This window comes from Phyllostomus hastatus, unplaced genomic scaffold (assembly GCF_019186645.2).
Source record: "Phyllostomus hastatus isolate PE091 unplaced genomic scaffold, TTU_PhHast_1.1 phas_scaffold_21, whole genome shotgun sequence".
NCBI classification, from domain to species: domain Eukaryota; kingdom Metazoa; phylum Chordata; class Mammalia; order Chiroptera; family Phyllostomidae; genus Phyllostomus; species Phyllostomus hastatus.
Window position 1 is genome coordinate 29,018,910 of NW_025334017.1, and position 25,714 is coordinate 29,044,623.

Below are 25,714 nucleotides of genomic sequence, written 5' to 3' on the forward strand. Positions count from 1 at the left end.
GTTCAATGTCAGAGGGCTGGCTTTCATTCCCTTTCCATGGCAGAAACTTTGGAACCGTGGTAATTTTCAATCTTACCTTCCTTATTTCCTCTGAAACACTAAGGAGTATTTCCTCTTATTTTTTTTTAAAAGATTTTATTTATTTATTTTTATAGAGGGAAGGGGGGGGGGAGAGGGAGAGAGAGAGAGAGAGAGAGAGAGAGAGAGAGAGAGAGAGAGAGAGAGAGAGAAACATCAATGTGCGGTTGCTGGGGGCCATGGCTTGCAACCTAGCCATGTGCCCTGACTGGGAATCGAACCTGCGATGCCTGGTTCACAGCCTGCGCTCAATCCACTGAGCTACACCAGCCAGGGCTCCTCTTATTTTTTAAATGGATATACTTAACAGCAGGAAAATATGTTTTTGTGAGCAAAGAAAGGCTTCCCATGACAGGATTTTCTTGGGAAATAGCACATAAATCTTATTATAAATTGCCAGCATGTTACAATGTAACTCCATTTTTTTCCCATGAGAAAGGGGAAAATATTATTTACAGCATCAGAAAGTTCTCAGGCCTATAGAGACTTAATCTAAATCTTCTTACAAATGCTAATATGTAGCATTCTAACATAAAAATATTGTACAGTTAGCCATTCCACTAAACTCTCTAAATATTTGTTATAAATATTGCCACAATATATATTCTGATATTTTTATCTTGTAACATACTGTTTGTGTAGTATTGCTGGGATTTCAGAGAATGTACTTTTTATTCTTTTAATACATAATTCCAAGTGTCCTTCAGTAACTTCCACTTCAACCATAGTATAGGAGAGTGTCCATTTTCCCACACCCTAGCCAATATTTAATGTTATAAAACTTTTTACTGATTTCTCTGGTTACCTGGGAGACTAGGCATCTTTTAAAAACCTTACTGGCCATCTTTATTTTTCTGATTGACTGTTCATGTTTTTTTGCCTGTTTTTCTATTGTATAACTTGTCTCTATGTATTGGGCAGAGCTGCTATGACTCCATCTTGGTAGTGTGGCCTATTGTAGTAGGTGTACTGTAGGGTCCGGTGGCACAGCCTCCCCTATCACCCAAGCTGCATACTCAAGGTACACCCTTGGTGTGGGCTGAGACACCCTCCTCTTATAGTCGAGCCTTGGTTGTTATCGGTAGATCAAAGGGACAGATTTATCCAAGCAGATTTACTTAGCCACAAGGACTGGCTGTAACCACTGACTACCAACCTCTCCCCTCCATGGAGGACCAGCTGTGCAGGGACAGCGTGGAGGTGATCTGACATGGTCTGTAGCCATCCACTAGGTGCACTGGCCCTGGGGTTTCCCAGGTGGTGCAGGCCAAGGTCAGTCCCCACCTGTGTTTTGCTCAGGATCACCCTGCCTGGTCTATAAAGCAATCTAGGCTGGCTGCTGCTAGGGCCTGGATCACTTAGCAAGAGGTATGGGGGCTCATTGACTTCTGGCTGCTGCTTGTTTTAGAGGATTTAGGAAGTTGTGAAGCAGGAGCCAAGACCATCATTCATATGGAAAAGTTTTTGTTAGCAGCTTGGGGGGACCCATAAAGTTATGTGGGACAGTCTCAGGGGATTTCCAGAGCGGGAGGGGGTGGGGAACCGTGTTGGCCAGGTTGACCAGAGTCTCAGAAATGGCACCCACCTGCCGCTCTGTGGGGGGGAGGGCTCAGAAAAGGGACAATTGCCTCTGCCCACCTTTCTGTCTGGGAGAAGGCTGTCCCCCAGCTCTCGTCCTGATGCCAAACACTTCAGTTTCTCCCCGTATGCTACTAGTGCCTCTCAAGCTGCTACCCTGGTGCTGGAGGTCCGAGGGAGCGAGTCTGCGTTAAGTCCCTGTGTCGGTTCTTTAGGGGGAACTGCTGGAGACTCCTAGAAGTTTCTTCCAGGATTTTACTTTCTACCCATCAGGGATATGGGCCTATAGTTTTCTCATTTCTTGTAGTGCCTTCATCAGGTTTTGGAATTAGGATAATGCTGGCCATGTAAAATGAGCTGGGGAGCCTTCCTTCCTCCTGAATTTTTTTAAATGGTTTGAGGAGAGATGTTAGTTCTTCCCAGAATGTTTGGTAAAATTCACCTGTGAAGCCATCCGGTCCAGGGCTTTACATATTACTTTTAGAAGGGCTTACTTCCCATTCATTGATTACTCCAAAATCCTATTATTAGGGTTAATTTTTATTATCTCAACGGCTCTTCCTGCTCATTAAAACAGTTTAGGACTAAAAAGAAATTAAAATATTCTTCCAGTAATCTGCAATGACTTGTATAATATTAGTTTTATTACTTACTATATTACTTGCCATACATAAACTCATTTCTTATCTCCATAATTACAAATAAAATATTTATACTGCCTGTGCAATTACTTAACTTGTAATTTCCTTATGTATTAATAGAAATGTTAGGTGTAAAATTACTTCAAAGCATTAACATTGTTAATCTTTCTTAACTTCTTTTAATCAGTTACTTAACACGTTTATTAAATATTTATAACACATTAGGATCTGTATCAGGCCCTGGGTATAAAATGGTGAAAGAGGTCCCTTAATTATCACTCGAGACTTCACAGCGGTTATCAGGAGGAGCAAGACGGAGCTGGACAGAAGCTCTGTCTTTGAAGAAGCCGGTAACTGTGTGAGGGCAGGAGGGAATGGTACTAGATCCAAAGGTGCCAACTCACAGGTATCACCCTATGCCCTTCAACTTCCTTGTCTCCCCACCAGAGCAGTCCTCACTTCTGCTGCTGCACTCTGCTGACCCGTCTTCCTGGTGGGCTGGAGCCAGGGAGAGAGGGAGATGGGGTCTCTGTGGATTCCCGAGTTTGGGCTGATGCAGAAGAGGTCCCTCGCAGAGCCCTGCCCCAGGAGCCAGTATCGCTCCCGGGGGTCCTAGGCCCCATCCTTTTTCTTGTTGGCTGCTGAACTGGTTTCATTATCTTTTTCACCCTCACTTTAAAAAAATAATTGATGTATAAATTAAATTAGTTTCAGGTGCACAACATAATAATTCAATATTACTATATGTTGCGAAATGATTGCCACAGTAAATCCAGTTAATTAATGTCCATCACCCTACAGAGTTACCATTTTTTCTTGTAGTGAGACCTTTTAAGGGCTCTCTTTCAAATGCTTTCAAATATACAATACAGTATTAACTACAGACACAATAATGATAATTACATCACTCAGGACTTATTTTATAACAGGAAAGTTATACCTTTTGATACTCTTCCCCCATTCTGCCGACCCCTACACTTTCTGCCTCCAGCAACCACCATTGTTTTGTAGTAATTTTGTTTTTTGTTGTTAGATTCCACATAGAAGTGAAATCCTGACTAACTTGTTTTCTTTGTCTGACTTATTTCACTAAGCATGATGTCCTCAAGGTCCATCATTTTCGTTGCAAATGGCATAATTTCCTCCTTTTTATGGCTAAGTAATAATCCATATATATATATATAATTTCTTTATTCATCCACTGATGAAGATTTAGGTCATTTCCATATCTTAGCTATTGTAAATAATGTTGCAATAAATATGGGGGAGCATGTATCTTTTTGAGTTAGTGGTTTTATTTTCCTCAGATACCCAGAAGTGGAATTGCTGGATCACATGGTAGGCCTGTTTTCATTTTCTGAGGAACCTCCCCGGTGTTTCCCGCAGTGCCTGCACCAGTTTACCTACCCACCAACAGTACGCCAGGGTTCCCATTTCTTCACATCCTCATTAACACTTCTTTTTCACCTTTTGGATGACAGGCATTCTCAAAATGTGACGTGATAACTTATTGTGGTTTTGATTTTCATTTCCCTAATGAGGACGGACATGGAGGATCTTTTCATGTACCTATTGGACATCTCTATGTCTTCTTTTGAAAAACATCCAATTCAGATCTTCTGGCCATTTTTCAATCAGACTTTTTATACTATTGAGTTATATGAGTTCTTAAATATTTTGAGTATTATCAGATGTATCATTTGCAAATATCTTCTATTATGCAAGTTGCCGTGTCATTTTTATTGATGGTTCCCTTTGCTGTGCAGCTTTTGTTTGCTGTATTCCCACTGGTTCATTTTTGCTTTTGGTGTCATATGCAAAAAAATCATGGCAAAAACTGTTGTCAAAAACTTACTGCATTTTCCTCTAGAAGTATTAGGGTTTCAATTCTTATATTCAGGTCTGTAATCCGTTTTGAGTTCATTATAGTGTATGGCGTGGGAGAGCGGCTGAGCTTTACTCTTTTGCATATGGCTATCCAGTCTTTCCGGCTGGTCCTGGACCTTTATTGTTTCGGGGGTTTTGATTACTGATTCTAACTGGTCTGTTCAGATTTTCTATTCCTGCATGATTCAGTCTTGGTAGGTTGTACGTTTCTAAAGATTTATTCATTTCTTCCATGTTGTCAAAATTTGTTGGTGTACAACTGTTCAAAGTACTTTCATATGATATTTTGTACTTTCATATGATATTTTGTATTTTATATTTTGAGAGTTCATTTCTTGAACTCTCGTACCATGTTTCTGACCCTTCCCACTGGCAACTCTTCTGCCTGCTCTTGTATGGGTTCCATCCTTGGTTAAATCTCTTTCTACCAGTAGAACAACCGCTCCAAGCCACCCACCCCCTCTCACTTCTTCTCCTCAATGGAAAATTGTACATCCTTCATCTCAGCGCTGCATTATCCTCTACAACGAAAATCTGTTATGGCACATAGTTAATGTCTGCTAAATATGTTCAAATAATACTGTTAAATGACTCTAACATGAAAAATACATACAGTACTGCTTTATCACTATCATAAATTCCCACTTATAACTGATGGTAAAAATCAATTAAAATACAAGGTATTATAGTCATAGCACTTGTAGACTATACCTCATTTAAACATGTTTATTATTATGAAAAGTTCAGAACATTGTTTAAGCTTAAATGTTCATGAAACCCTTGAAACATTTGAAGAAAATATGGCTTGGAATGACGCTCTAGACCTATTATTCTTTTAACATAGGTTAATATGCAACAGTATTTGGGACTAATTATCCTGATAGTTTTCAATTCAACATTAATCATATAAAAAATCATATGTTTGAAGGAACAAAACTGATTATACTATATGGAAATTGGCTTATATGCATTGCCATATGGTTATTTAAGCACCCACATTAATCTGCATTGTTCTTATATTCCCTAAGAGAGTATTTATGATCTTTGAGATACATTTTAAAGAAAATTTAAAGCTACTGTCACATAAAAAAGGCTTCTGATAATTCACTGTCTAAATAGTCTTTGGTTCAGTAAGTTTTACAGTAACACTAAAAAAGTTCTGGAAAGATCCCGGCTTTGTTTTTTGGTTCACCCACAGATTTTTCCCTCCTGTGTTCATGACCTCGTCATGCTTGCTATCTAGTCTCTTTCCGAATACTAACAGTTTGATTAGAACTTCAGTTGTCACTACCAGTTCTCAGGGATTTCCCCCACTTTTTATCTAGCATCCCAATACTTCTCTCTAGGAAATCAAAGTCTGACTTAGTATTTAGAACATGCATATCATCCTCATCTTTTTCTTTCTTTTCTAACTTATTTCTCCTTCTTACACTAAAATTTAATGCAGCAAGCACTCACTACGATAGGCAAGAGATACACTAGGAACAAATATTGAGTTGGCCAAGAAGCCCGTTTGTTTTTTTACGTAAGATGTCTCTAATAGTGCTGAGCTGTCTTTAACTTAATTTGAAACAATTTTGTTAGTAAGACTGTATTGTGACAGCTGTCATATCAGCAGGCATTTAAAACATTTATCAAAATTGGTGAATTTTTGTGCAACCATTTTCACACTGAAGATGAAAGAAAATACGCAACATTTTTGGCATATTATGCTTTATTATTTCAAAAAATGTAAAAATGCAACTGAAACACAAAAAAGGATCTGTGCAATGTAAGGACAAAGTGCTGTGATTAGTTGAACATGTCAGAAGTGGTTTCCAAAGTTTCTTGGTACCATTGACATTTTGGCCAAATAATTCTTTGCTGTGGGGCTGTCTTATGCATTGGAAGATGTTTAGCAACAACCCTGGCCTCAACCCACTAGAAGCCAATGACGGGAGAGAGCCGATGTACTCAAAATATCCCAATCAATCAAGTTATTGATGAAAATGTGTCTTTTATATTATGGAAAAAACTAAACAGACTTCTTGGCCAACCCATTATTTTCTATCTTATATATCTTTTCTTCATTTTCTGCCTCTCGTATTAAGGTCTCAACTTCCTTACTGACATATAAAATACAACTTGACGTTATAAAAGCATAACTAAAAAGCATAAAAAGTAAACAATTTTTCTGCTAAATGCACATCTAGAGAAACCCAAAGAAATAAAATGAGAAGCTAAAATTCAAAGCAAAAAATATTTAATGTATAAATAAAATTTTTTTCATTACTGTGGAAATATAGGAGATATAAGGACAAATTATAATTTGTGTTGTAGATTGTTATATTACTGGCCCCCAATGAATCATACCCCCTGCTGTCTGTATCCTTATATATCCCCTTTCACACAGACTCCAACTTGGCCACGTGACTTGCTTTGTTCAATGGAAGATGACCAAGTATGATGGAAGCACGGAGTTGGCAAGGTCTTATACGCAAAGGCTTGCCCTTCTGGAATGTTTTCTCTCTCACGGGAAGAAGCACAGCCTAGTCTACTGGAGAATGAGAGGCTGTGCACAACACAGTCAGTCGAGTCACTGAATCATGAGAAATTACAAAACTTCCTTGTTTTAAACCCCTGAGTTTTGGGGTGGTTTCTTACACAGTGATGGATAAGAGCTACTCTTTGTAGAATCTTACCATCTCTGCCTGTGAAAGAGCAAATGGATAAAAACCAAATGAACTACACTCAATTTGAAACACCTAAGGTCTCTCAGCCAACTTGAACAATATTAGGCCTGCTGTTCTCCTCTTATACTTCCCCCTCTACCTCAGCTATTCAGTTCATTTAATTATTTACAAGAATCGACATTTTAACTATTATCCTATCCATTCCATTGGTACAGAATGTAGAAACCGTATCAATGACAAAGAGTACACGATAAATATTCTTATTAAACACTGAATTGTACATTTTTTTCATATAAAAGATTTTAGCTTCTGTCTTTAAAAAACAATTATACTGCTAGTAGTATCTTTATGTTTTTTGCAGAAGCCTTTTTTTTCTAAATTTGCAGCTTCATTCTATAGCCTTTACAGAATAATCTCTTAAATATATTTCCAGTATCCTTTAAAAAATAAAAATTCATACAGGATAATTTTATTTAACACATTCAAACTTAACAGGTTACAGTACAACTGCCCAACCTCCCAGCGACCGCTGACACTTTTCCCAGCACAGAGAGGCCAGCATGCTGGATTCACTAATGCTCTGTTTTCACCTTTATTAAAAAGAGGTTTCTGGTAGTCAGAACAAATAATCTCTCATTTGTTGCTTGAAAGCCCAAAATAGGATCATTGGTTTCTAGGCTTGCTACTTGCTGCTTAGCAACCTGCCCTACTTGCCGGCCTTCCTTTCTGTTGTACAGCACAGTGGACATGGGCGTGGGCTGGCGGTAGATGAACACTCGGCGGAGGCACTCACAGAGGGCCGCATAGGAGTAATCTGGGGCGCAGGTGAAAAATTTCTTGTCTCTCTTTGATGCTTGCACGTAGCCTGCCAAGAAATATGAGACACACAAAAGAAAAACTATATATTAAACAGAAGGAGAAAAGTTGTGATTTAACATTTCACAATTTTATTACAAATTAAAATGCCTAAATTAAATATATACCAGAAACACTCAATAATGAACATTAACAAGTAACCACAATCAATCCCTCCCAAATGATGCAAATATAGAGCTTTAATACCTAAGGAACAAAATAGACAGGGTTTCATCTCTTCAAGAAAAGAGCAATATAGCACCATATAATTTCCATGAATAATTAAACCACTAAAAATCTAAAAATTTAAATGCTAAAACATGCCAACATATCTTTAATTGCTAATTTAATAATTAGGTTCATCAATAACAGATAGGTCATTATATACATTTTTCTGAACAAATAAATGGGAAAATGTTTACATGACATCATTGTAAAGTTATTTCAGGAGTGAGTTCAGAATGCAGGCCCTATTCCTGAAGGTACTAACAGGTACAACATGTTCTCATTATTTCTATGCCAGTATTTTCATGTGCCAGTACCAACACTGTGCAGAATTTTGTTGTACTTCAGCTCCCAGAAGTAGAACCTTGAGACCACTTCAAGCTTGAAAGAAAATTCAAGTATCTAATTTTTAAAAACTTCATTAGGATATCCCTTGAAAACTAATTAAACTATGGGGAAAAAACCAGTATTAATCTTCTTAACAATTATATTTCCAGATATAAAAAGCTGAAATATAAATCAGGATTTTCAGCCATAACATGTGAGATAAAAAGTATAAAACAAGGGTACTGTAAAGTTCATCAGACAATGAATGAGCAAAGGAACCACTGAGCACAGTTAGATGAATATTCTGTTTTTTAATATTAAGCAGGGTTTGAGAAGGGAAAAAGAGGATGTAGCTTTCTATTTGAGTAGCTTAGAATTAGTTCTCTGGGCTAACTTTGGCTAAATTAAAATGTATATAGTATCTTCAGACTACGTGTCTACTATAATGCTGATTTAACTTAAAGCTCAATCATAACACAATCTTCTATGCTAAGGGATTTGGGGATACAAATAGAGGATGTGAGCATATGAAAATTGTTTCCTCTTACTAAAAAAAGAAGACAGAATAAAAAATACAGAAATTACAGTGGAAAGGCTAGAAATATGCAGTTAAATTACTTAATCAAACTTTATTTCAAGTCATAAAAAGCCACTGGAGTCTGAATTAAACACTTTAGAGCTGTATTATTAACTCTAGGAGAGAGCTGACAAATCTCTATAGTTAGGGTCATGTACACATTTAGCAATCAAAGTACGTAACTTTACTTCCTGTTGCCAGTTTAAAGTAACCTTTCAATAAGGCAATAACTGTAGCTAATTCATGTAAAACCTTTCTCTCTCACACTACTTATGTATTTTGACAGAAAATCAATTATTGCATACGTCTACAATTAGATAGTTTGAAATTTTTCAAGCCCTATTTTTAAGTTGGTATTTTCCCTTTTATCCTACAGGATAAATTTTATTTCTACTGATCATCATTTTCCCTAAGTGTTTTCATTTATAATGGCTCTCTGCACTTAAGGCCCATGAAAGATGTCTCCTAATGTTCACTACTGCAGAGCAAGTCTACGGCGTTTTTGGAGATTACTCTGAAGAGCCCTGAATACAAGTTCCATGTAGGGCATTGCCGAACTCCTTGCTCACATTCAAATACTGTACAGCTTAACTGGAATATCCAAATGATTGACCAGAACTATTCAAGTGGTTAGATAACCGCTTTGATTTCTATTCTGCATTGATCTTCTGTACAAGCACAGAAACAGATTAGTCTTACCGTTCCCAAAGTACTGACATTCATCAAGTATAATTACAGCGTAGGTCAATCCAAATGTAATTAGGACAGCTCAAATTTTTAAAAAAGTAAAAAGAAAACTTAAAAAAATGATGAGTGCAATTTCTGATGTAATGAAAACGCTGTCGAAGGCTTGCTGCATACCTAAAGCATTGAAAGTCGCGATGTGCTCCCACATGTCTTGCTGGCTGCTGGCGTGCGGCTGCCAGAGCAGGGCGTCGACATCGTGGCGCAGACAGAAGCCGGGCATTTCCTTTGGGTCCACGACGACTGAGAAAAGGTACTGGTTGCTTCCAAGATTCACCTGAAATACAAAGTGACAAAAAATGTAAGTTTTACTCAACAAATTATTAAAAATAACGATGACGAAAACTGACCTAACACTTTATGTCAGTCAGCAACTGTTCTAAACTTTTTATACACTTAACCTGATCAGTTCTTCATAATGCCCTGGGAGAAACGTGCTATTGTTACCTACATTTTAAAGCTGAGAAAGTGAGGCACAAGGCACTTAAGTAACTTTCCCAAGAACAGACTGGAAATAAGTCATGGACCTGAGATGTGAACCCAGAGTCTGTGTTCTTAACCACTACGCCAAACCACCTGTTCACTGTTAATAACTAGTTTAAAATATGATATAAAATACCAACTTATAAGCAGAATATTTTCAAAACCACAGAATACAAATGCTAACTTCTAATAATCATAATTACTAAGAACAATGACAGCTACTAGGCTTTATGAGCACATCTGTATATCACACATGTTATAAATATTAATGTGAACTGACAAGCTATTATTATAGTCATCTAATAGATGAACATACTTAGGGAGCTTGAGTAACGTGTTTAAGGCTATACAGAAAAATCACAATGCTCAAACTCACATCTAACAGATGTAACAGATGTTTACAATTTACTCTGGTGTGCTATTTAATTACACATCAATATCGAGCATGTTTATCATGTTAACTTTTGTTGAAATATTGATGGCTAAAGCAATTCATTTTCATATAAAATAATCAGGTGGAGACTCATTAGTGGATTCCATCTATAGGAATACTTCTTTTAACGGAAATAGGTTGCAATGATACTCCTTATTAGAAATGTTATTAATTTAAAATGTCTAAACACCAACACGATCACATCAAATGTGGGGAAACACACAATGTGCATAGTACTTGATAAGTATGGAATTGTTTCCATAACTGTTAGAGCAGACTGGAGAATGCAATGGTTAAAATTAAGAGGTGGAGGCCTGACCAGTATTCAGTAGGGAAAGCTGTGGCGTGGGCTCCCCAGCAAGAGGATTGGCTGGTACAGCCATGTCACAACAGGCTATTGGTCACAGGAGAATCCAGGGATGGAGCAACCCAATTTCTGGAGCCCCAGTAATTCAGGGAGGCAGGTTCTTGGGTGGGGCAGGTGCCTATTTTCTGTAGAAGGAGAACAGGCTGGCACACAATGTTCACAGACTGTTCCTTCTCTCCCTGTGCTGCCAATAATCATGGGCTAAGTCGGGTTTATTTCCAAAACCACCAGCAACTCACTAATTCCAATACTGCTTCACTCTCTTCTCTGAATAACCCCCCTACATACTCCTACCCACTGCTGTTCTCACTTGTTTACCAAGGGCTTTCACAGAAGAAAAAGGTAATTGAAATACAAATACAAGTTGAAATAATATTTTCATAAAAATGCATTTACTTTAATGAGCCAAGTACCTTAAGAATGTATTGAGCACTAACAGTGAAAGTGACTGATCTCTAACCCTCTTGCACTTGAATGTACAACAGTGAGAAGAGGGAAGGCCCCAAGTCAAACAGGGGGAAGGGACTAGTCAAAGAGCTTGTATGAATGACCCATGGACATGGACAACGGTGTGGGGACTGACTGTGGGAGCAGGGGCAGCTGGGTGCAGGAGGGCCAAGGGGGAAAAATTGGGACACTGTAGTGGAAGAAACAAGAATTTTTTAAAAAGGCTAACACCAAGAGACTTCACTCATGAAAATAAGATGGAGACGCAAGTCTCTTGGGATGGGCCCCTTACTCAGACTCAGATATTCTCTTCTGCTTCCACAGACCTTGTATGTACATCCTTCCAATAGAGTAGAGTCAAAGCACTGTTAATTACAAAACCAGCCACTGCACATCACATGGTCTGCTTCTGCCACACCCTTGGCACAGCTTGGATTCTTCCTGCACTTTCTTGGCTGATGGATTCCCATTTCAAGGTTCAGTTCAACCACCTCTTGTTCGAGAAGCTTCCCTATTCTCATGGTTACATGAGCTGCCTGAACTCTGAGAATCCCTAGGATCATGTATACTATTCCTAACAAATTACTGATCATACAACGTTAGATTAATATGAATGTGTAAACTACCTGTGGTAGGCTGAATGATGTCACCCAGAGTTGTCCACATCTTAATCCCCTGAACCCTATGAATATGTTAACTTACATGGCAAAGGGGACTCTGCAGATGTGACAAAGTGAATGATCTTGAACTGGGGAGATAATCCTGAGTTATCTGGGTGGGCTCAATATATTAGTAAGGGTTCCTGTAAGAGGGAAATGGCAGTGAGGGGTAGTCACAAAGGTGCCAGGACAGCAAAAGCAGAGGGATAGGAGAGCTAAGCTGTTGGCTTAAAAATTGGAAGCTGAGACCACCAGCTAAGGAATGCAGGCAACCTCTAGAAGCTGGAAAGGGAAAGAAAATGGACTCTCCCCTTAAAGCCTCCAGAATAAATGCAGTCCCAAATACCCATTCTAGTGACCTCTGACCTCTGACCTCTACAACTTGAACACTTCTGACTCCTGGAACTTAAAAGAATAAATGTGCATTTCTGATACTGCGTAATTTGTTAGGGCAGCAACAGGAAACCAGTACACCACATATCTCACAAGACTATCTTGGGAACCAGAAGCTTGTCTTCTTGTCTTCATATTCTAGATAAATACTTCTGAATGAATCTTTTATGTAGGAAATTATTATTTAGAAAGACTTCCAGCAAAGCTAATCTATCTTTTGAGTTAGGAATGTTTTATTCTAGCTTACAGTTAGAATAATTGGCTGAGGATTTTGTAAAGCAACACATCTTACGATAACGCTGCTAAAGAAATACCCACTAGAAGGTGATTAGGGTCCGCAGCTTCCACACTTAACTGAGCACATAGTTCTCAGTGCCTTCTAGTTCCCACTTCAGAAAGCCTTACTTTTTCAATAATACTTCCTCATGATTTGCCAACGCTTGAAGAAAAATGTCCAAACTGACTTGAATGGTATTTCTGAAAGCTTCTTAAAACTGACCCCAAAACACCTTCCCAATATTGGCTCCTATTACGCTTCTCAAAACCTAGCACTTAGCAAAAGTGGATCACAATTTACAAAACTGCACCCCTGTTTTCCCACTTCTTTATCTGCTGTGCCTTTTCCAATCACCTTACTTCCTCTGCCCACTACGTACTCTGCCATACTCAAAGGCACTTTCTCCTCCAAGCAGTTTTCTCCATGAACAAAAAGAAATAATGTGTCGTAACAGTTTATTTACACCTCTGCCATAGAATATATCTCCCTGTTCCCTTTGTAGGTCTTTGAGAGTGAGGACTATGACTATGGGTAGAATACTTGGCCCCTACTTTATTCTCCTATAAGTACAGTAATAATAATAGTACTTATTTCACAACTGTTTTGCTGAGTAAATGATATATTTCAAGTACCTGTACAATGCTTGGCACTGAGAAAAAACCTTAATAAATGCAAATGTCCATTATTACCATTCTAGACATCTTCCATGCACTCTGCCTTGAATATTCCTGGCATTCCAAATCAAACGAATGAGATAAGCAACGTTAATGAGAAAACATACCAACTTTGATGTGATCTTCATATAGCTCATATAGCTCACTTATATAATTTTATGTCCAGGAAATGATAATAGCTATAAAAACCATAACATACCCTTACTCTGTCCTAATTCCAGCATATTTAATTTACACCCAAATTTCTAAATTCTTGCACTATTTCAAAAATAAGAAGTACAAAAATTCATTATTTTGCTTGTATTTTATTGTCAAATAAATTGTATTTTATGTATAGTTTCAACTATATGCCCATCACTTTCAATTTTATACTTTCCTATAGTACATTTCAGTAAAGAGTTAGGGGATCTGCTCCCCTAAAAGTGAACAAGTTATTCTTCAAATAAGATTTGGATGCTTTCAATATATTGAATGCCAAAGTTCTGGAAGTTTAAGAAACAAATTATAATAAACTAGTCTGATGGTAATAACTTACTGTGAGACACAAACCTTCCCTTTAATGAGAAAAACAATTTAAAATTTTTTTCTTTATGTATAAGAGACTGTGTACTTAGTAAGTGCTAGCCTTCCTATTCTTCATTTTAAAACCAGGTATACCATGCAGCTAAATGAAAAAGGTCATGCCACTGCAAGAAGGCTGCTGATGCTTAGGTTGGTCAGGAGCCATGACAGGAGAATAAGCTCACAACTCCATTCAAAGGTTGTGGGCTAAGAGTAGATAAGTGACCTGCAAGTAAATACTGCTTTTAATACCCAAAAAGTGTTCGGTTTCATTTTTCTTGTGGTAGTACAGGAATCTCTTGTACTATTTTATGCTCTTATACCAATTTATACTAACATCTTATGTTAATATATTATATAATATATTTATATATTATACTAATTTATGCTTTTTACCACTTTTTCTTGCCTCGCACACTAGCTAGGATTTCCAGCACGATGCTGAGGAATCATGAGGGCAAATGCCTTCTTAGGGAAGCAACTGGTCTTTCACCATGAAGTATGTGGTTAACGCTAGGTTTTTGGAGGAGAGTGACAGTTACCTTCAATTCCTACTTTGCTGAGCACTTTTATCATAAATGAAGGTTAAATTTTGTCGAATTATTTTTCTGTATCTACTAGGGTGGTCAAATATCTTCTTTGTCGATCACCTGAATTACACTGATGAACATCTGAATGTTGAATCAATCTCGAATTTCCAAGATAAACTCTACTTGATCATGATGTATTATCCTTTTTTACTCACTGGATTAGATTTACTAATATTTTACCAAGAATTTTTGTGTCTATTCCCAGACACTTTAGACACCAGTTGCCTGTTTCAGTTGTCACTTACACTCCTGACTCATTGGCTATAAATCAGGGTTCTAATGATTCCCTCCTTGGGTTTGACAACTTGCTAAAATGTCTCACAGAATTCAGGGAAACACTTAACTTACATTTACCAGTTCATTATAAAAGGGCATGACAAAGATGAACATCCAAATGGAAGAGATACATAGTGAGAACAAGAGAGAAAGGCACTCCGAGCTTCCATTCCCCTGCCAAGCATGCCAGCCTGGTACCCCCGTGTGTCCAGCAACACTGGGGGTTTTCATGGCAGTTTCATCACATGGGAATGATCACTCTTTAACTCAGTCAGTCCCTCTCCTCTTCTTGGAGGACAAGAGATAGAGCTGAAAGTTCCAAGCTTGAAACCATGACCTGGTCTTTCTGGGGGCCACTCCCCATTGGAAGTTACCCTGGAACCCACCAAGAGTTGCTCCATTAGAACAAAAGACACTCCTATCACCTAGGAACAAATTCTAGCGGACTGAGGAGCTCTGTGTCAGGAACCAGATCAAAGACCAAATATTAAAACAAAAGATGCTCCTAGTGCTTTTTTTTGGGGGGGGGGGGGGGGGAATTACAAGGGATTTAGGAGTTCTGTGCCACAACCTGGGGACAGAGACCAATATATACATATTTTCTATAATTTCATAACCACCTTATTTAATCTTCTCTTACTGAGAATGAGGAATATGATCCCATTTTATAACAGTGAAGACTAAAGTCAAGAGGTTGAGAGATTTAAGTTAAGATGCTAATAAGTGCTGGGATTTAAGTTCAATGTGCTTCCAAACCCATGTTCTATTTTTTTTTTGAAGACTTTATTTATTTATTTTTAGAGGGAAGGGGGTGAGAGAGAGAAATATCAATGTGCGAGAAAAACATTGATCAGCTGCCTCCAGCACTTAATCACTGTAACTGCATGCTCTCCAAAAGCCCATTTCATAGTAGTTACAAAGCAATCACCAGAGTATGTCCCTCACGGGGCACTATGTCAGATCGGTAATCCACATACTATAAAATATGTGTGTATTCTGCTTGGTCAGTTCAGCTGTAATGGTAAGTCTTACATGTGCGGCATGTCTAAAATTGATGTTTATAAACAAGAGCAAAGAAGTCTTATAAAATCTTGAGTTGCAATTTTGTTTGAACAGCCATCCATGAAATAAACTAAATAAATCAAAGACGTTTAAACATTGACTAGAGATTGAGCATAGGAAGATGCCAGATCTGAGCTAAGTGATGTAAAATGCAATAGGGGGGCATGCATTTACATTTTTACTTTACTAAAAACTGTAAGAAAGAAAATAACTATTAGTACTTAGAAAGATAAGGGAAAAACATAATGTTTTCATTCTGAAAATTATCCAGTTGGAGCTTTAGCTGTTTATATCATAATTAATATCAAATTTCAGGGAGTATTCTAACAGAGCACATATATAAAAATATAAAGGAGGGCCTATAAGACAATAGTAATATATAAATATAAAATACAAACTTCCAAGAGGAAAAACAAGAGAAGGCAGGTGAGGAGATAACGTGGTTGTACCTGATACTGGTAACTAAGGGATGGAAGGTAACTTGTGAACAAAGGTATGAATAAAATAAGGGAACACGTAAAGAAAGGCAGAACCCTTCAGGGAGACAGAATACAAGTACAAAGGCCCTAAAGGAGAAGCATGTTCAATGTGGGGAAAAGCAAGAAGCCGGAGTGGCTGAAGAGTAAGCAAGGTTGAAAATGAAAGACAATCAGTACTGGATTTTAAACTACAGGTCTCGGCACTAGTAGCAAAATCAGTTTGGTAGATCAGAAGAGAATCTTCTATTTTATTTCATTCAAGATAGTATGGAATGGAGTGCTAAGGTATGTCCTACACAATAAGGATAGTACTGCTGTGTGAAATATTTGCTTGAAATTTGTGTTTGTTGTGTTTTGATTTTAAGTATATACAGTAAGTCACAGAAAGTTTGACGGGGGTGTGAAGATCATGGATCCCAGATATTATTCTAAAAATGGCAGACAGAAAGCCACCACAGAAAGGAAAAGAAGAGAGAAATGACAAAATCTACTGAAGCCTTAGGATTACTTTAGTAACTGAAAGGGGAAGACGAGAACTGTACAGCAGAGAAACCTGGTGACACCCCAGAACTAAACCTCACACCACAACAGTAGGGAAAAAAGTAGCAAAAACTCCCAAGTTCCTCTTAATGTGATACACTGGAAAGGAAATAGTTATGTAGTTTTCCCAGCAAAACTGCAACAAGTGAACCTTGCTCTTGAGGAAATTCTGGAGACAGTCCATAAAAGGTATAGAATCAAGTCAGTGTCACGAGGCTAGGTAACTGGATGTTCCAAATTAAAGGACGTCAAAGAGGCATCACAACTAAATGCAATATGTGACATGGGGTTAAGTCCCAAACCAGGGGAAAAATTGTTATAAAGTACTTTATTTGAGCACTTGGTAAAATTTAAACATAGACTCTGTATTAGGTAAACTATTATATCAAAGTTAAATTTCCTGAATTGTATTGTGGCTAATATTTTAAAAAACTGGGGGTAAAGGGACACAGCATGTGCAACTCATCCCTAAATGTTTCAGCAAAAAGGAGGTGGAAAAGCAGAAAAAAATAAATGTGGCAAAATTCAACATGTGCTAAAATCTAAATGAAAGATATTATTATAGACTGGGCTATATATCCCCTCAAAATCCATGTTAAAGTCCTAACCCCCACCACGTCAGAATGTGCCCATCTCTGGAGAAAGGAGCTGAAAAGAGGTCCTAAGGGTGTCCAACAGCACTGATGTCCTTATAAGAGTCAATTAGGACACAGTCACATGCAGAGGAAGACCATGGAAAGACAAGGACACAACAGCCGTCTACAGTCAGAGAGAGAAGCTGCAGAAGATTCTAACCACGCTAACACCTTGGTGGCAGACTTCTAGCCTCCAGCACCAAGAGAAAACAAATTTATGTTTAAGCTGCCCAGTCTATACTCCTTCTTAAGGCAGCCCAGCAGAGAAATTATTATATAGGTTCATGTCTAATATGGTGAAATTGATAGATAAATCCAAATAAACAAAAAGATTATGTATCCCAAGGAACTTAAGAATGTGAAGGGCCCTGAGACCAAAAGGCCTGAGAACCACTGGCTTATATACTTTCTAAGAGTATTTTCTTCCTCTATTATCTTCTGATCCTATCCTTAATATCTTTTGGGGGAAAAAATTAGTATATCAAGTATATGCCTTTTCTACTAGCTTTCAAAATGACAGTACACTAAACAATTATTTCCTGTTTGTAAATCCTCTATTCAGGTATAAAAGTTGCAAATATTCTTTTCAGCTGTTTCAATCTCATATTTTAAGTAGTACATGATGATTATCATGTGATTTGAGAAACTCACTGTAATTTAAACTCAAACATCCTATCACTTTTCGGCTGCCCAAGTCTGTAATCTGATCACTTACAGACCACTGCTGTCCAATAGAACAAAATGCAAAGAATGTACATACATTTTAAATTTTCTAGTAGCCATATTAAAAAATAAAAAACAGAATTAATTTTTAGAATAAATTTTATTTAACTAAACACGTTCCAAATATTATCATCTCAACCCAAACATTCATATAAATGTTATTAATATATGTTATTCTTTTTTTCAGGCTACTTCAAAATCTGGTTGTCTATTTTATTTTACATTTACAGGACATCTCAATTCAGACAGGCCACATTTTAAGTGTTCAATAGCTACTACGCTGGCAGTGGCAAACACAAAGTATATCTAGTAAAGCTCTAGATAGAAGCAAAAGTAATTCATCTTCAAATGCATTTAAATTCTGATATGAGCTTTATACCCCAGTGACTCCATCTTTATACTTTTCTTCTTCAGTTCTGATATTTAATATTTCTGTTTTATTGTGCTGCTGCATCTACTCATTTAAAACTTCACTGTCCAAATGCCAAACTCTAACCCCAATTTACATTTCTTTCAGGGAATTTTACATTTTGAAAAATCTGTCATTTACAGTATAGAGTTCTGACCTTTTTGTTACTGTATTTCTTCCCTAAAACTATAAGGACATATATTGATTGACCTTTCCATATCCAGGTAATTTTAAATTATCCAAAGCCAGGACAAATGAAATCAAGCAAAGAGAACCTGAAGCAAACACTGCAGAAAGAGGAACAAACGGCTGATAAAGCTCTACATGATTCCACCAGCGGACGTGGCAATCAATCTCCAGAACATTGCCGCCTCCTTCATTCCTTTCCTCTCACGGCCAGCCCACTCATACTCTCCTGAGTACACGAAAGAACTATTTGACCAGGGAGATCCTGACTTGCATACAAGGTGCAGATAAACCAAATCTGCCTTTAGAAAAAAAGATGGACTTATTACTTATTATTGGAGCTGTTCAATTTATAGCTAGCTATTCCAATTAAACTCAAACAGCAATATTTATGCAATTTTACTTCACTGAGTCTTTACCTATATTTATAAAAAAAATGAAGAATAACAAAAAAATGAAAGCACTTGTAATTGTGAAAAACATCTCTGGTCTCAAATATAACACACCTGAAACACACACCAGACTCTTTAGAAGGTTCCAGGTGAAGATGGAGATATAGGAAGACCCTGAACTCTCACCTCCTCGTGAACACACCAAATCTACAGCTACATATAGATCAATTTCCTCTTTACAAAACAAAAACAAAAACCCTAAAAACTAGCTGAGCAACTCCTACACACCAGGGGAACTAGAAAAAACCCACCCACTCTGGGCGCAATGACCCATAATTGGAAAGGAACTCAAAACCCTGAGCGTCTCCCTGAGGAGCAATAATCTGAACCCCACAAATCAAGCACCATAACTTTTAAGACTTGCCTCTGAAAAAGAGGCCCTACGACATTTAGCTTTGAAAGCTGAAGGGGGCTTGCATGCCCAAAACCTATAGGGCTATAGTGACCTCAGAAACGGTTCTGAAAGGGTTCTCACAGGTGGACTCACGCCTCAAAGCTCCACGCAGAGGCAGCTGACTGCAAAGCACCTAGGCTTCCTGTGAAAAGCTTATCTGTTTATCTTAAAGCACCGGTGTGAAGTGCAACCATCTAATTTTTTTCTTTTTTTATTGAATTTATTCCCATTACCATGTAGTCCCCTTATCCCCACCCCCCGGCCCCTGTAATCACCACACTGTTGTTTGTGTCCATGAGTCCTTTTTCTTTTTTGTTCATTATTTAATACACAAGTAAAACACTTGCCAGACAAAAAAAGCTGAAGGAGTTCATCACCACCTGACTAGTCTTACATGAAATGTTAAATCTAAGTTTAAATCTCACCAATAAAGGTAAACATATAGTAACTTTCAGAATAATCTAACGTTATAAAGGTGGTGGGTTAATCATTTATAAAGCTAGTATAAAAATTAAAAATAAAAAGTGGTAAAAATAATTATAACTGCAATAATTTAAGGGATTCACGAGACAAAACGATGTAAATTGTGATATCAAAACCAAACACGAGGGGTGGGAAAGAGAAAAGTGCAGGTATAGAAATTCGAAGAGTAAAGTTTTAATTTTGGGACTTTAATGACACTCTGCCTAGTGGCTGGTCTTCTGCCATTCCAACTCAGTTGTTTAAGTAGGTATATAATCTAAAAGTGCTCATTTTTATAATTCCTTTGAGTACTGTAATAAGCAGCCATCAGTTAAAGAAAGTTAAGTATCCAAAAAAGACCAGGAAAGGTTGGTGAGTGAGAGGAACAGGTAGCTCTCTTAAATCGAGTTCCCAGGACACTTTGGCCTTGGGGTCTATACATTTTTGATGGACTATACTTTCACCTCAACCTCTGCAAGACAAAGAAACACATGAGGCCAAGCTTGGCATTTTAAAGCATTTTCTTGATATATATCAAAGACTGAGAGGTCTAAAAATAAAATAACAAAAGACCAAATTGTTCTCTTTTCTATTGCTTTTGCTTGGACTGTGACTCCTACAGCAAAACACTTCTGGTTTTAGTAATAAGACTAAATTAATTTCTGCATGCAAAGCTCTAAATTAGCCACTGATTTACTATGAAGACCCTTCTCACATAAACAACTCTATGAACATGCCTACAGTTATATTGTATTAAGTAATGATTAATGATTCACCTAAGCAAATATATTTAAAAAGTTCTGAATTTTAAAAAAATCTACATCTACAAAGCTGAGGACCACACCCTGGGAAATGGGAATTACACCAAGCCAGTATAGACAGCATTCTTCAGTGCCTAGATGCACAACTCTCAAAGCTTTTGAACAGAATGCAGTTTTGAGAGGAAAAACTTAACCAATTTCTATATTTATGGCATACCAGAGAGGGGAAAAAACCCAAATGAATTAAGGAGTCAAATAAAAATCCCAAAACAGAGAAAAAAAAACAGGAAACAGTTCAATCAGTTGATATAGAAGGGTTTACTAAGTTTATAATAGGTTACACAAATCAATGAGAAATACTGAAACAAATTAAAAACTTCTTCACAAAGAAGAAATAGAAGTAATGTACAAAACAGTCAACAGTAAAAAAAAACAACAAAAAACAAAAACAAGACAGCAATTAGTAAAGATCAAACAAAAAAACTGAAGAGGAAAGTAAAAATGCAGTAACAAGTAATAACTGCAAACACTCCTAATGAGAATATAGAGTGTCATGGCTTAGTCTATGACTTACTAATCTGACTTCTGTCTTCTGTAACTCTATTAGACAAATCCCCCTGATGACAGAACAGGCTCCATAGAAAAAGGGGATGGTGCTATGAAAAGTTGCCCCTTTATGACCGATAATTAAGCCATCTTTGCAAAATATATATATTTGTTCAATCAATTATCATTTCATCTAAGTAACTTCTATTTCTTCAAAAATTTTTAGGAAAAGCGTCATCAAGAACTTACCACATGAGTAGTTTTTAGTGTACTGCCATCGAATCTGCATAAACTGGAACTTTCTTCAAAGAAAATGTCACATTCTTCTAATTCTTGAGCATTACAAGGAGGTTTTCCTTTATCTGGATTTGGATTCTTAGACCAGAAAATAAAATAACTATATAAGCAAACAATAAGAGAATGTATTTCTTCAGACTTAAAAATATTAATACCACAGCAATAATTAAAAACTGATTTCCGAGCTGAATTGAAAAAGACCGGTGGGAAGCAGCAGATAAGGGACTAAAAAGCTGAGTTTTGATATGAACAAAGTGCTTGGGAGACAAAAATGGGAATATCATGGCCCACACAGGCGGAGAACCCCTTGGTAAACAACCTGACTTTCAGTAGAGATTCGTGAGAGTTCAGCCCTAGGAGTAAGAATAAACAAGGAATAAATATCAACCACGTAAAAAACTGAAATCCAGCATCGAACCATATCACTCCCCAATGGGGTTAAGACAGACTGACAATTTGGGGGATGCAGTTAAAGCAGTGTACAGAGCATTAAATCCATTCATGCCAGAAAACGTAAAAAATCAATCACCTAAGCTTTTACCTAACCAAAAGGGGGGAGGGGATGCAAATAGATCCAGAATAAGCAAAACGGAGAAAAAAAATGTAATAACAGAAATGAATGATACTGAAAACTGAAAAAAAATCAATGAAAATAGATACCCAAAATAATCCTGTATCTATTAAAGAAATTCAGTTTATGGCTTAAAAAAAAAAAAAGGAAAACCTCTACTCTAGATAGTTTCACTGGAAATTCTATCAAACATTTAAAGAAGAGATAATGCCAATGCTACACAATTTCTTCCAGAAATAGAACAAGAAAAAAACACCTCAGTACTCATTTTATGAAGTCAGAATTATCCAGATACCAACACTGGATTAAAAAAAAAAACAACAGTAAAAAGGCAAAACAAAACAAAGAACAACCAACAATATTTCTCACAAACATAGATACAAAACTCCTCAATAACATATTAGCAAACCAAAACCAGTAATACATAAAAAAGAATAATATATGATAACCAAGCAGGGTTTATCCTGAAAATAAAAAATGCATTTAACAAAATTCTACAGCTTTTCATGATAAAAACTATCAATATATTGAGGATAAAGGAAATTTGTTCAATGTGATGAAAAGAATCATATTTAATGGTGAAATATTCAATTATTTTTTCCAAATAAGAGTAAGGTGAGGATGTCTATTTGCACTCTTCACCATTTCTATGTTATAGTGGAGCAGAGGTTCTAACCATGAAGTAAGGCAAGAAAAAGTATAAAGATTTGAAAAACACAAAACTGACTTCAGTTGCAGGTGACAAGAGTCTACATTCATTTTCCTCCCAAAATGTAGTAAGGAACACACTGGGATTCAGGTGTAAATTACTTATTCACATATAACCATACTCATTGGAAATCGTCAAGTGTGAAGAGGCAGCAGTAATTACCTACACCCTCAAAACTGGCCCCCATGACCATCACTATCATATCCCAGAGCCCTATCACAGTAAATACGTGCCAGATGCACGGACACAGGGCAATGGAGTCTTCATGGCTTATTGCACCAGGTCTGTGAAATCAGTTTTATAGTCTCATTTATGAGCTCCAGTGATTCCTGAAATGTTTAATCACTGCTGGCAAACATGGAACTTGGTGTCCTCCATTTTGGCTTATGTTTTCTTTTGACAGAGATATTTACTTTAAATATTCTAATCTTTCCTTTTTACCTTAGGATGTAACTAACTATATAGTATAAATATCTCTTCATATAGTTTTCTTCATCACTATAATTTCAGATGGCAGTAAGTATATTGTCATCATTATGAATTGTCAACTAAAGCTAATCCTACTGTATGTTATATATACACCCTGGTGATATTGTAAGATCACCTAGAAAATTTCAGTGACGATAAGTAGGTTATTAGCAAGGTAGACAGTAAAATCATGATTTTTATTCCTGTCAGCATTCGTCAGTCTATTCTTCTAAAGAAGACTATATATGTCTACACACACACACACACACATATACAATGGTGGTCCCATAAGATTATAATGGGGCTGCAAAACTGCTCTCGCCTAGTGATGTCGCAGCTGTCACAGGCTGTAGTGGAAGGCATCACTCAAGATTTCTGTGGTGATGCTGGTGTAAACAAATGTCCCGTGCTGCCAGATGTATAAAAGTACAGCATATGCAATTAGGTACGCTTGATACATGACTGTTACATGACTGTTATTGGTTTATGAGTTTACTGTATTTTTAACTATTTTAGATTGTACTATTTCTACTTATAAAAAGTTTGCTCTAGAACAGTATGCCATATTAAGCCAGCAGCAGCCTCATACATCTCATTCTTATCATGTCTCTTCATTACATCATTTTCTCTTGTGCTTGACTTAATCTGGTGTTGACATGTATAGTAACAGACTGCAGAGGCTTGCAGCCTAGGAGCAAGAGGCTGTGCCATCCAGGTTTGTGTGGGTGCACTCCATGATGTTTGCACAATGACAAAATTGTCTAATGAGGCATTTCTCAGAACGTTTCTCTGTCGTTAAGCATGCACGTTTGTGTACGTGGGTAGAGAGATACACGTACACATGCACATCTACCCTACACAACATGCCCCCCTATATATGTATTCAAATAGTGTAAGGATGGATACTAGAATTTTAAGCCACATTGAAACACGGGTCAGCAATACTTAATCTGTGTTTTTTATTTTAGAAAAGCAAAATAATGTTTTGAAATATGGCATAATCCTCATATTTCTGATCTTTAGAAAGTCAAACTACTATTGCAATTGCTTACCAGTTCTTCAGAGGTCAAATGCATCAAACGTTCAGCTATCGCAGCACATTGGGCTGAGTCTCTTATATATTCCCCTTGTTTATCACCCACTACTAGCTCTGGCCAGGTCAGTCCTTCATTCTTCTTAATAAAGGAAATCTCCAAGCTAGAAGTTTAAATGAGAAAAGTAATGTAATATTAAGCAACTATGTAAATTATACAACCAATAGCAAACAGAAGAATCTTCCATAGAAATTACCTTTCAGGTGTCCGCAAGTTGTTTTACCAAATACTGTGTTCATTTTAGTTTTGTATATGATGGGAAATCTATAATCCAAGGGTAAATAATTTAGATTTAATAAACAAACAAGAAAGTACCACTGGGAATAGTATGTCAATACTATTAGCTTGATGAGTAATTTGAAAGAGTAGGACAACCCAGAAAGTACTGTCGTTGTGCAAGTGTGTGGCGTGTTACCGAACATAAGTAACAGGAACACAAGCAGCACAAACCTGAAGTTAAGTCGCTGGGGACGGGTGGGGGTGCGTGCAGGAAGTTAACTGGAAAGGGCCTGTAGCTAAAGGGACCTCTGTGTGTGTGGAGTCAGTTAACTTTATTTCCACAAACTGGTAGCCATAATGTATATAATAATTCTTAACCAAAGGTCAGACAATGTTAAAGCAATCCAAATGTTAATTTTTAAAATACAGACTTTAAAGAAATGAAATTTTAAAAGAAATACAGAAAAGAAATGTAGGCATTAGAAAGAAATAACTTTGGTAATATAGGAAAAAAGTTAATACAGTCTCTATTTAAAAATCTAATTCTGTACAGTTAAGCTGTTAAACACAAATTCCAAATGCAATATAAAGGGCCTAGGAAGGAATCCTGAGACTGAGGCCTGATGCAGCAGTGCAGAGAGAGAGAGAGAGAGAGAGAGCTGAGTCAGGGCACACGGTGGACAGAGGACAGGGCGCTGCCCATGTGCCTCTGGCACAGGAAGGAAAATCCAAGTACGCTGCTCTGGGAGCAGCCCTGGCTGTAACACAGAGAAAAGCGGGGGGGTGGCAGCCGTTCCAAAGCAAAGCAGCCTTTTCCACGTGCCACTCTGGAGCATGCGTGCCATACTGACCCATGCCCGGGAACACAATTGCTAACCAACAACTGCAAGAACACAATAACAACTATTATCATAATTATCCAATAGAACATGCAACCTTATCAACTATTCTTTTTCAAGGTTG

General features: G+C 37.2%; 1 protein-coding gene across 2 annotated transcripts in view; it reads right to left on the bottom strand.

Moving 5' to 3' along the window:
• Positions 1–6,409: 6,409 nt before the first annotated feature.
• Positions 6,410–25,714, bottom strand: part of NUDCD1 (NudC domain containing 1) — a 55,132-nt gene continuing 35,827 nt past the window's right edge. For both annotated transcript variants that reach the window (XM_045861409.1, XM_045861410.1), the window contains 4 exons: positions 24,491–24,635; positions 21,643–21,768; positions 9,702–9,861; positions 6,410–7,721 (listed from right to left, as the gene is read on the bottom strand). In XM_045861409.1, coding sequence (XP_045717365.1) covers positions 7,429–7,721; positions 9,702–9,861; positions 21,643–21,768; positions 24,491–24,635 — 724 coding nt within the window. In that variant the 3' untranslated portion in view covers positions 6,410–7,428. The remainder of the gene's footprint in view (positions 7,722–9,701; positions 9,862–21,642; positions 21,769–24,490; positions 24,636–25,714) is intronic.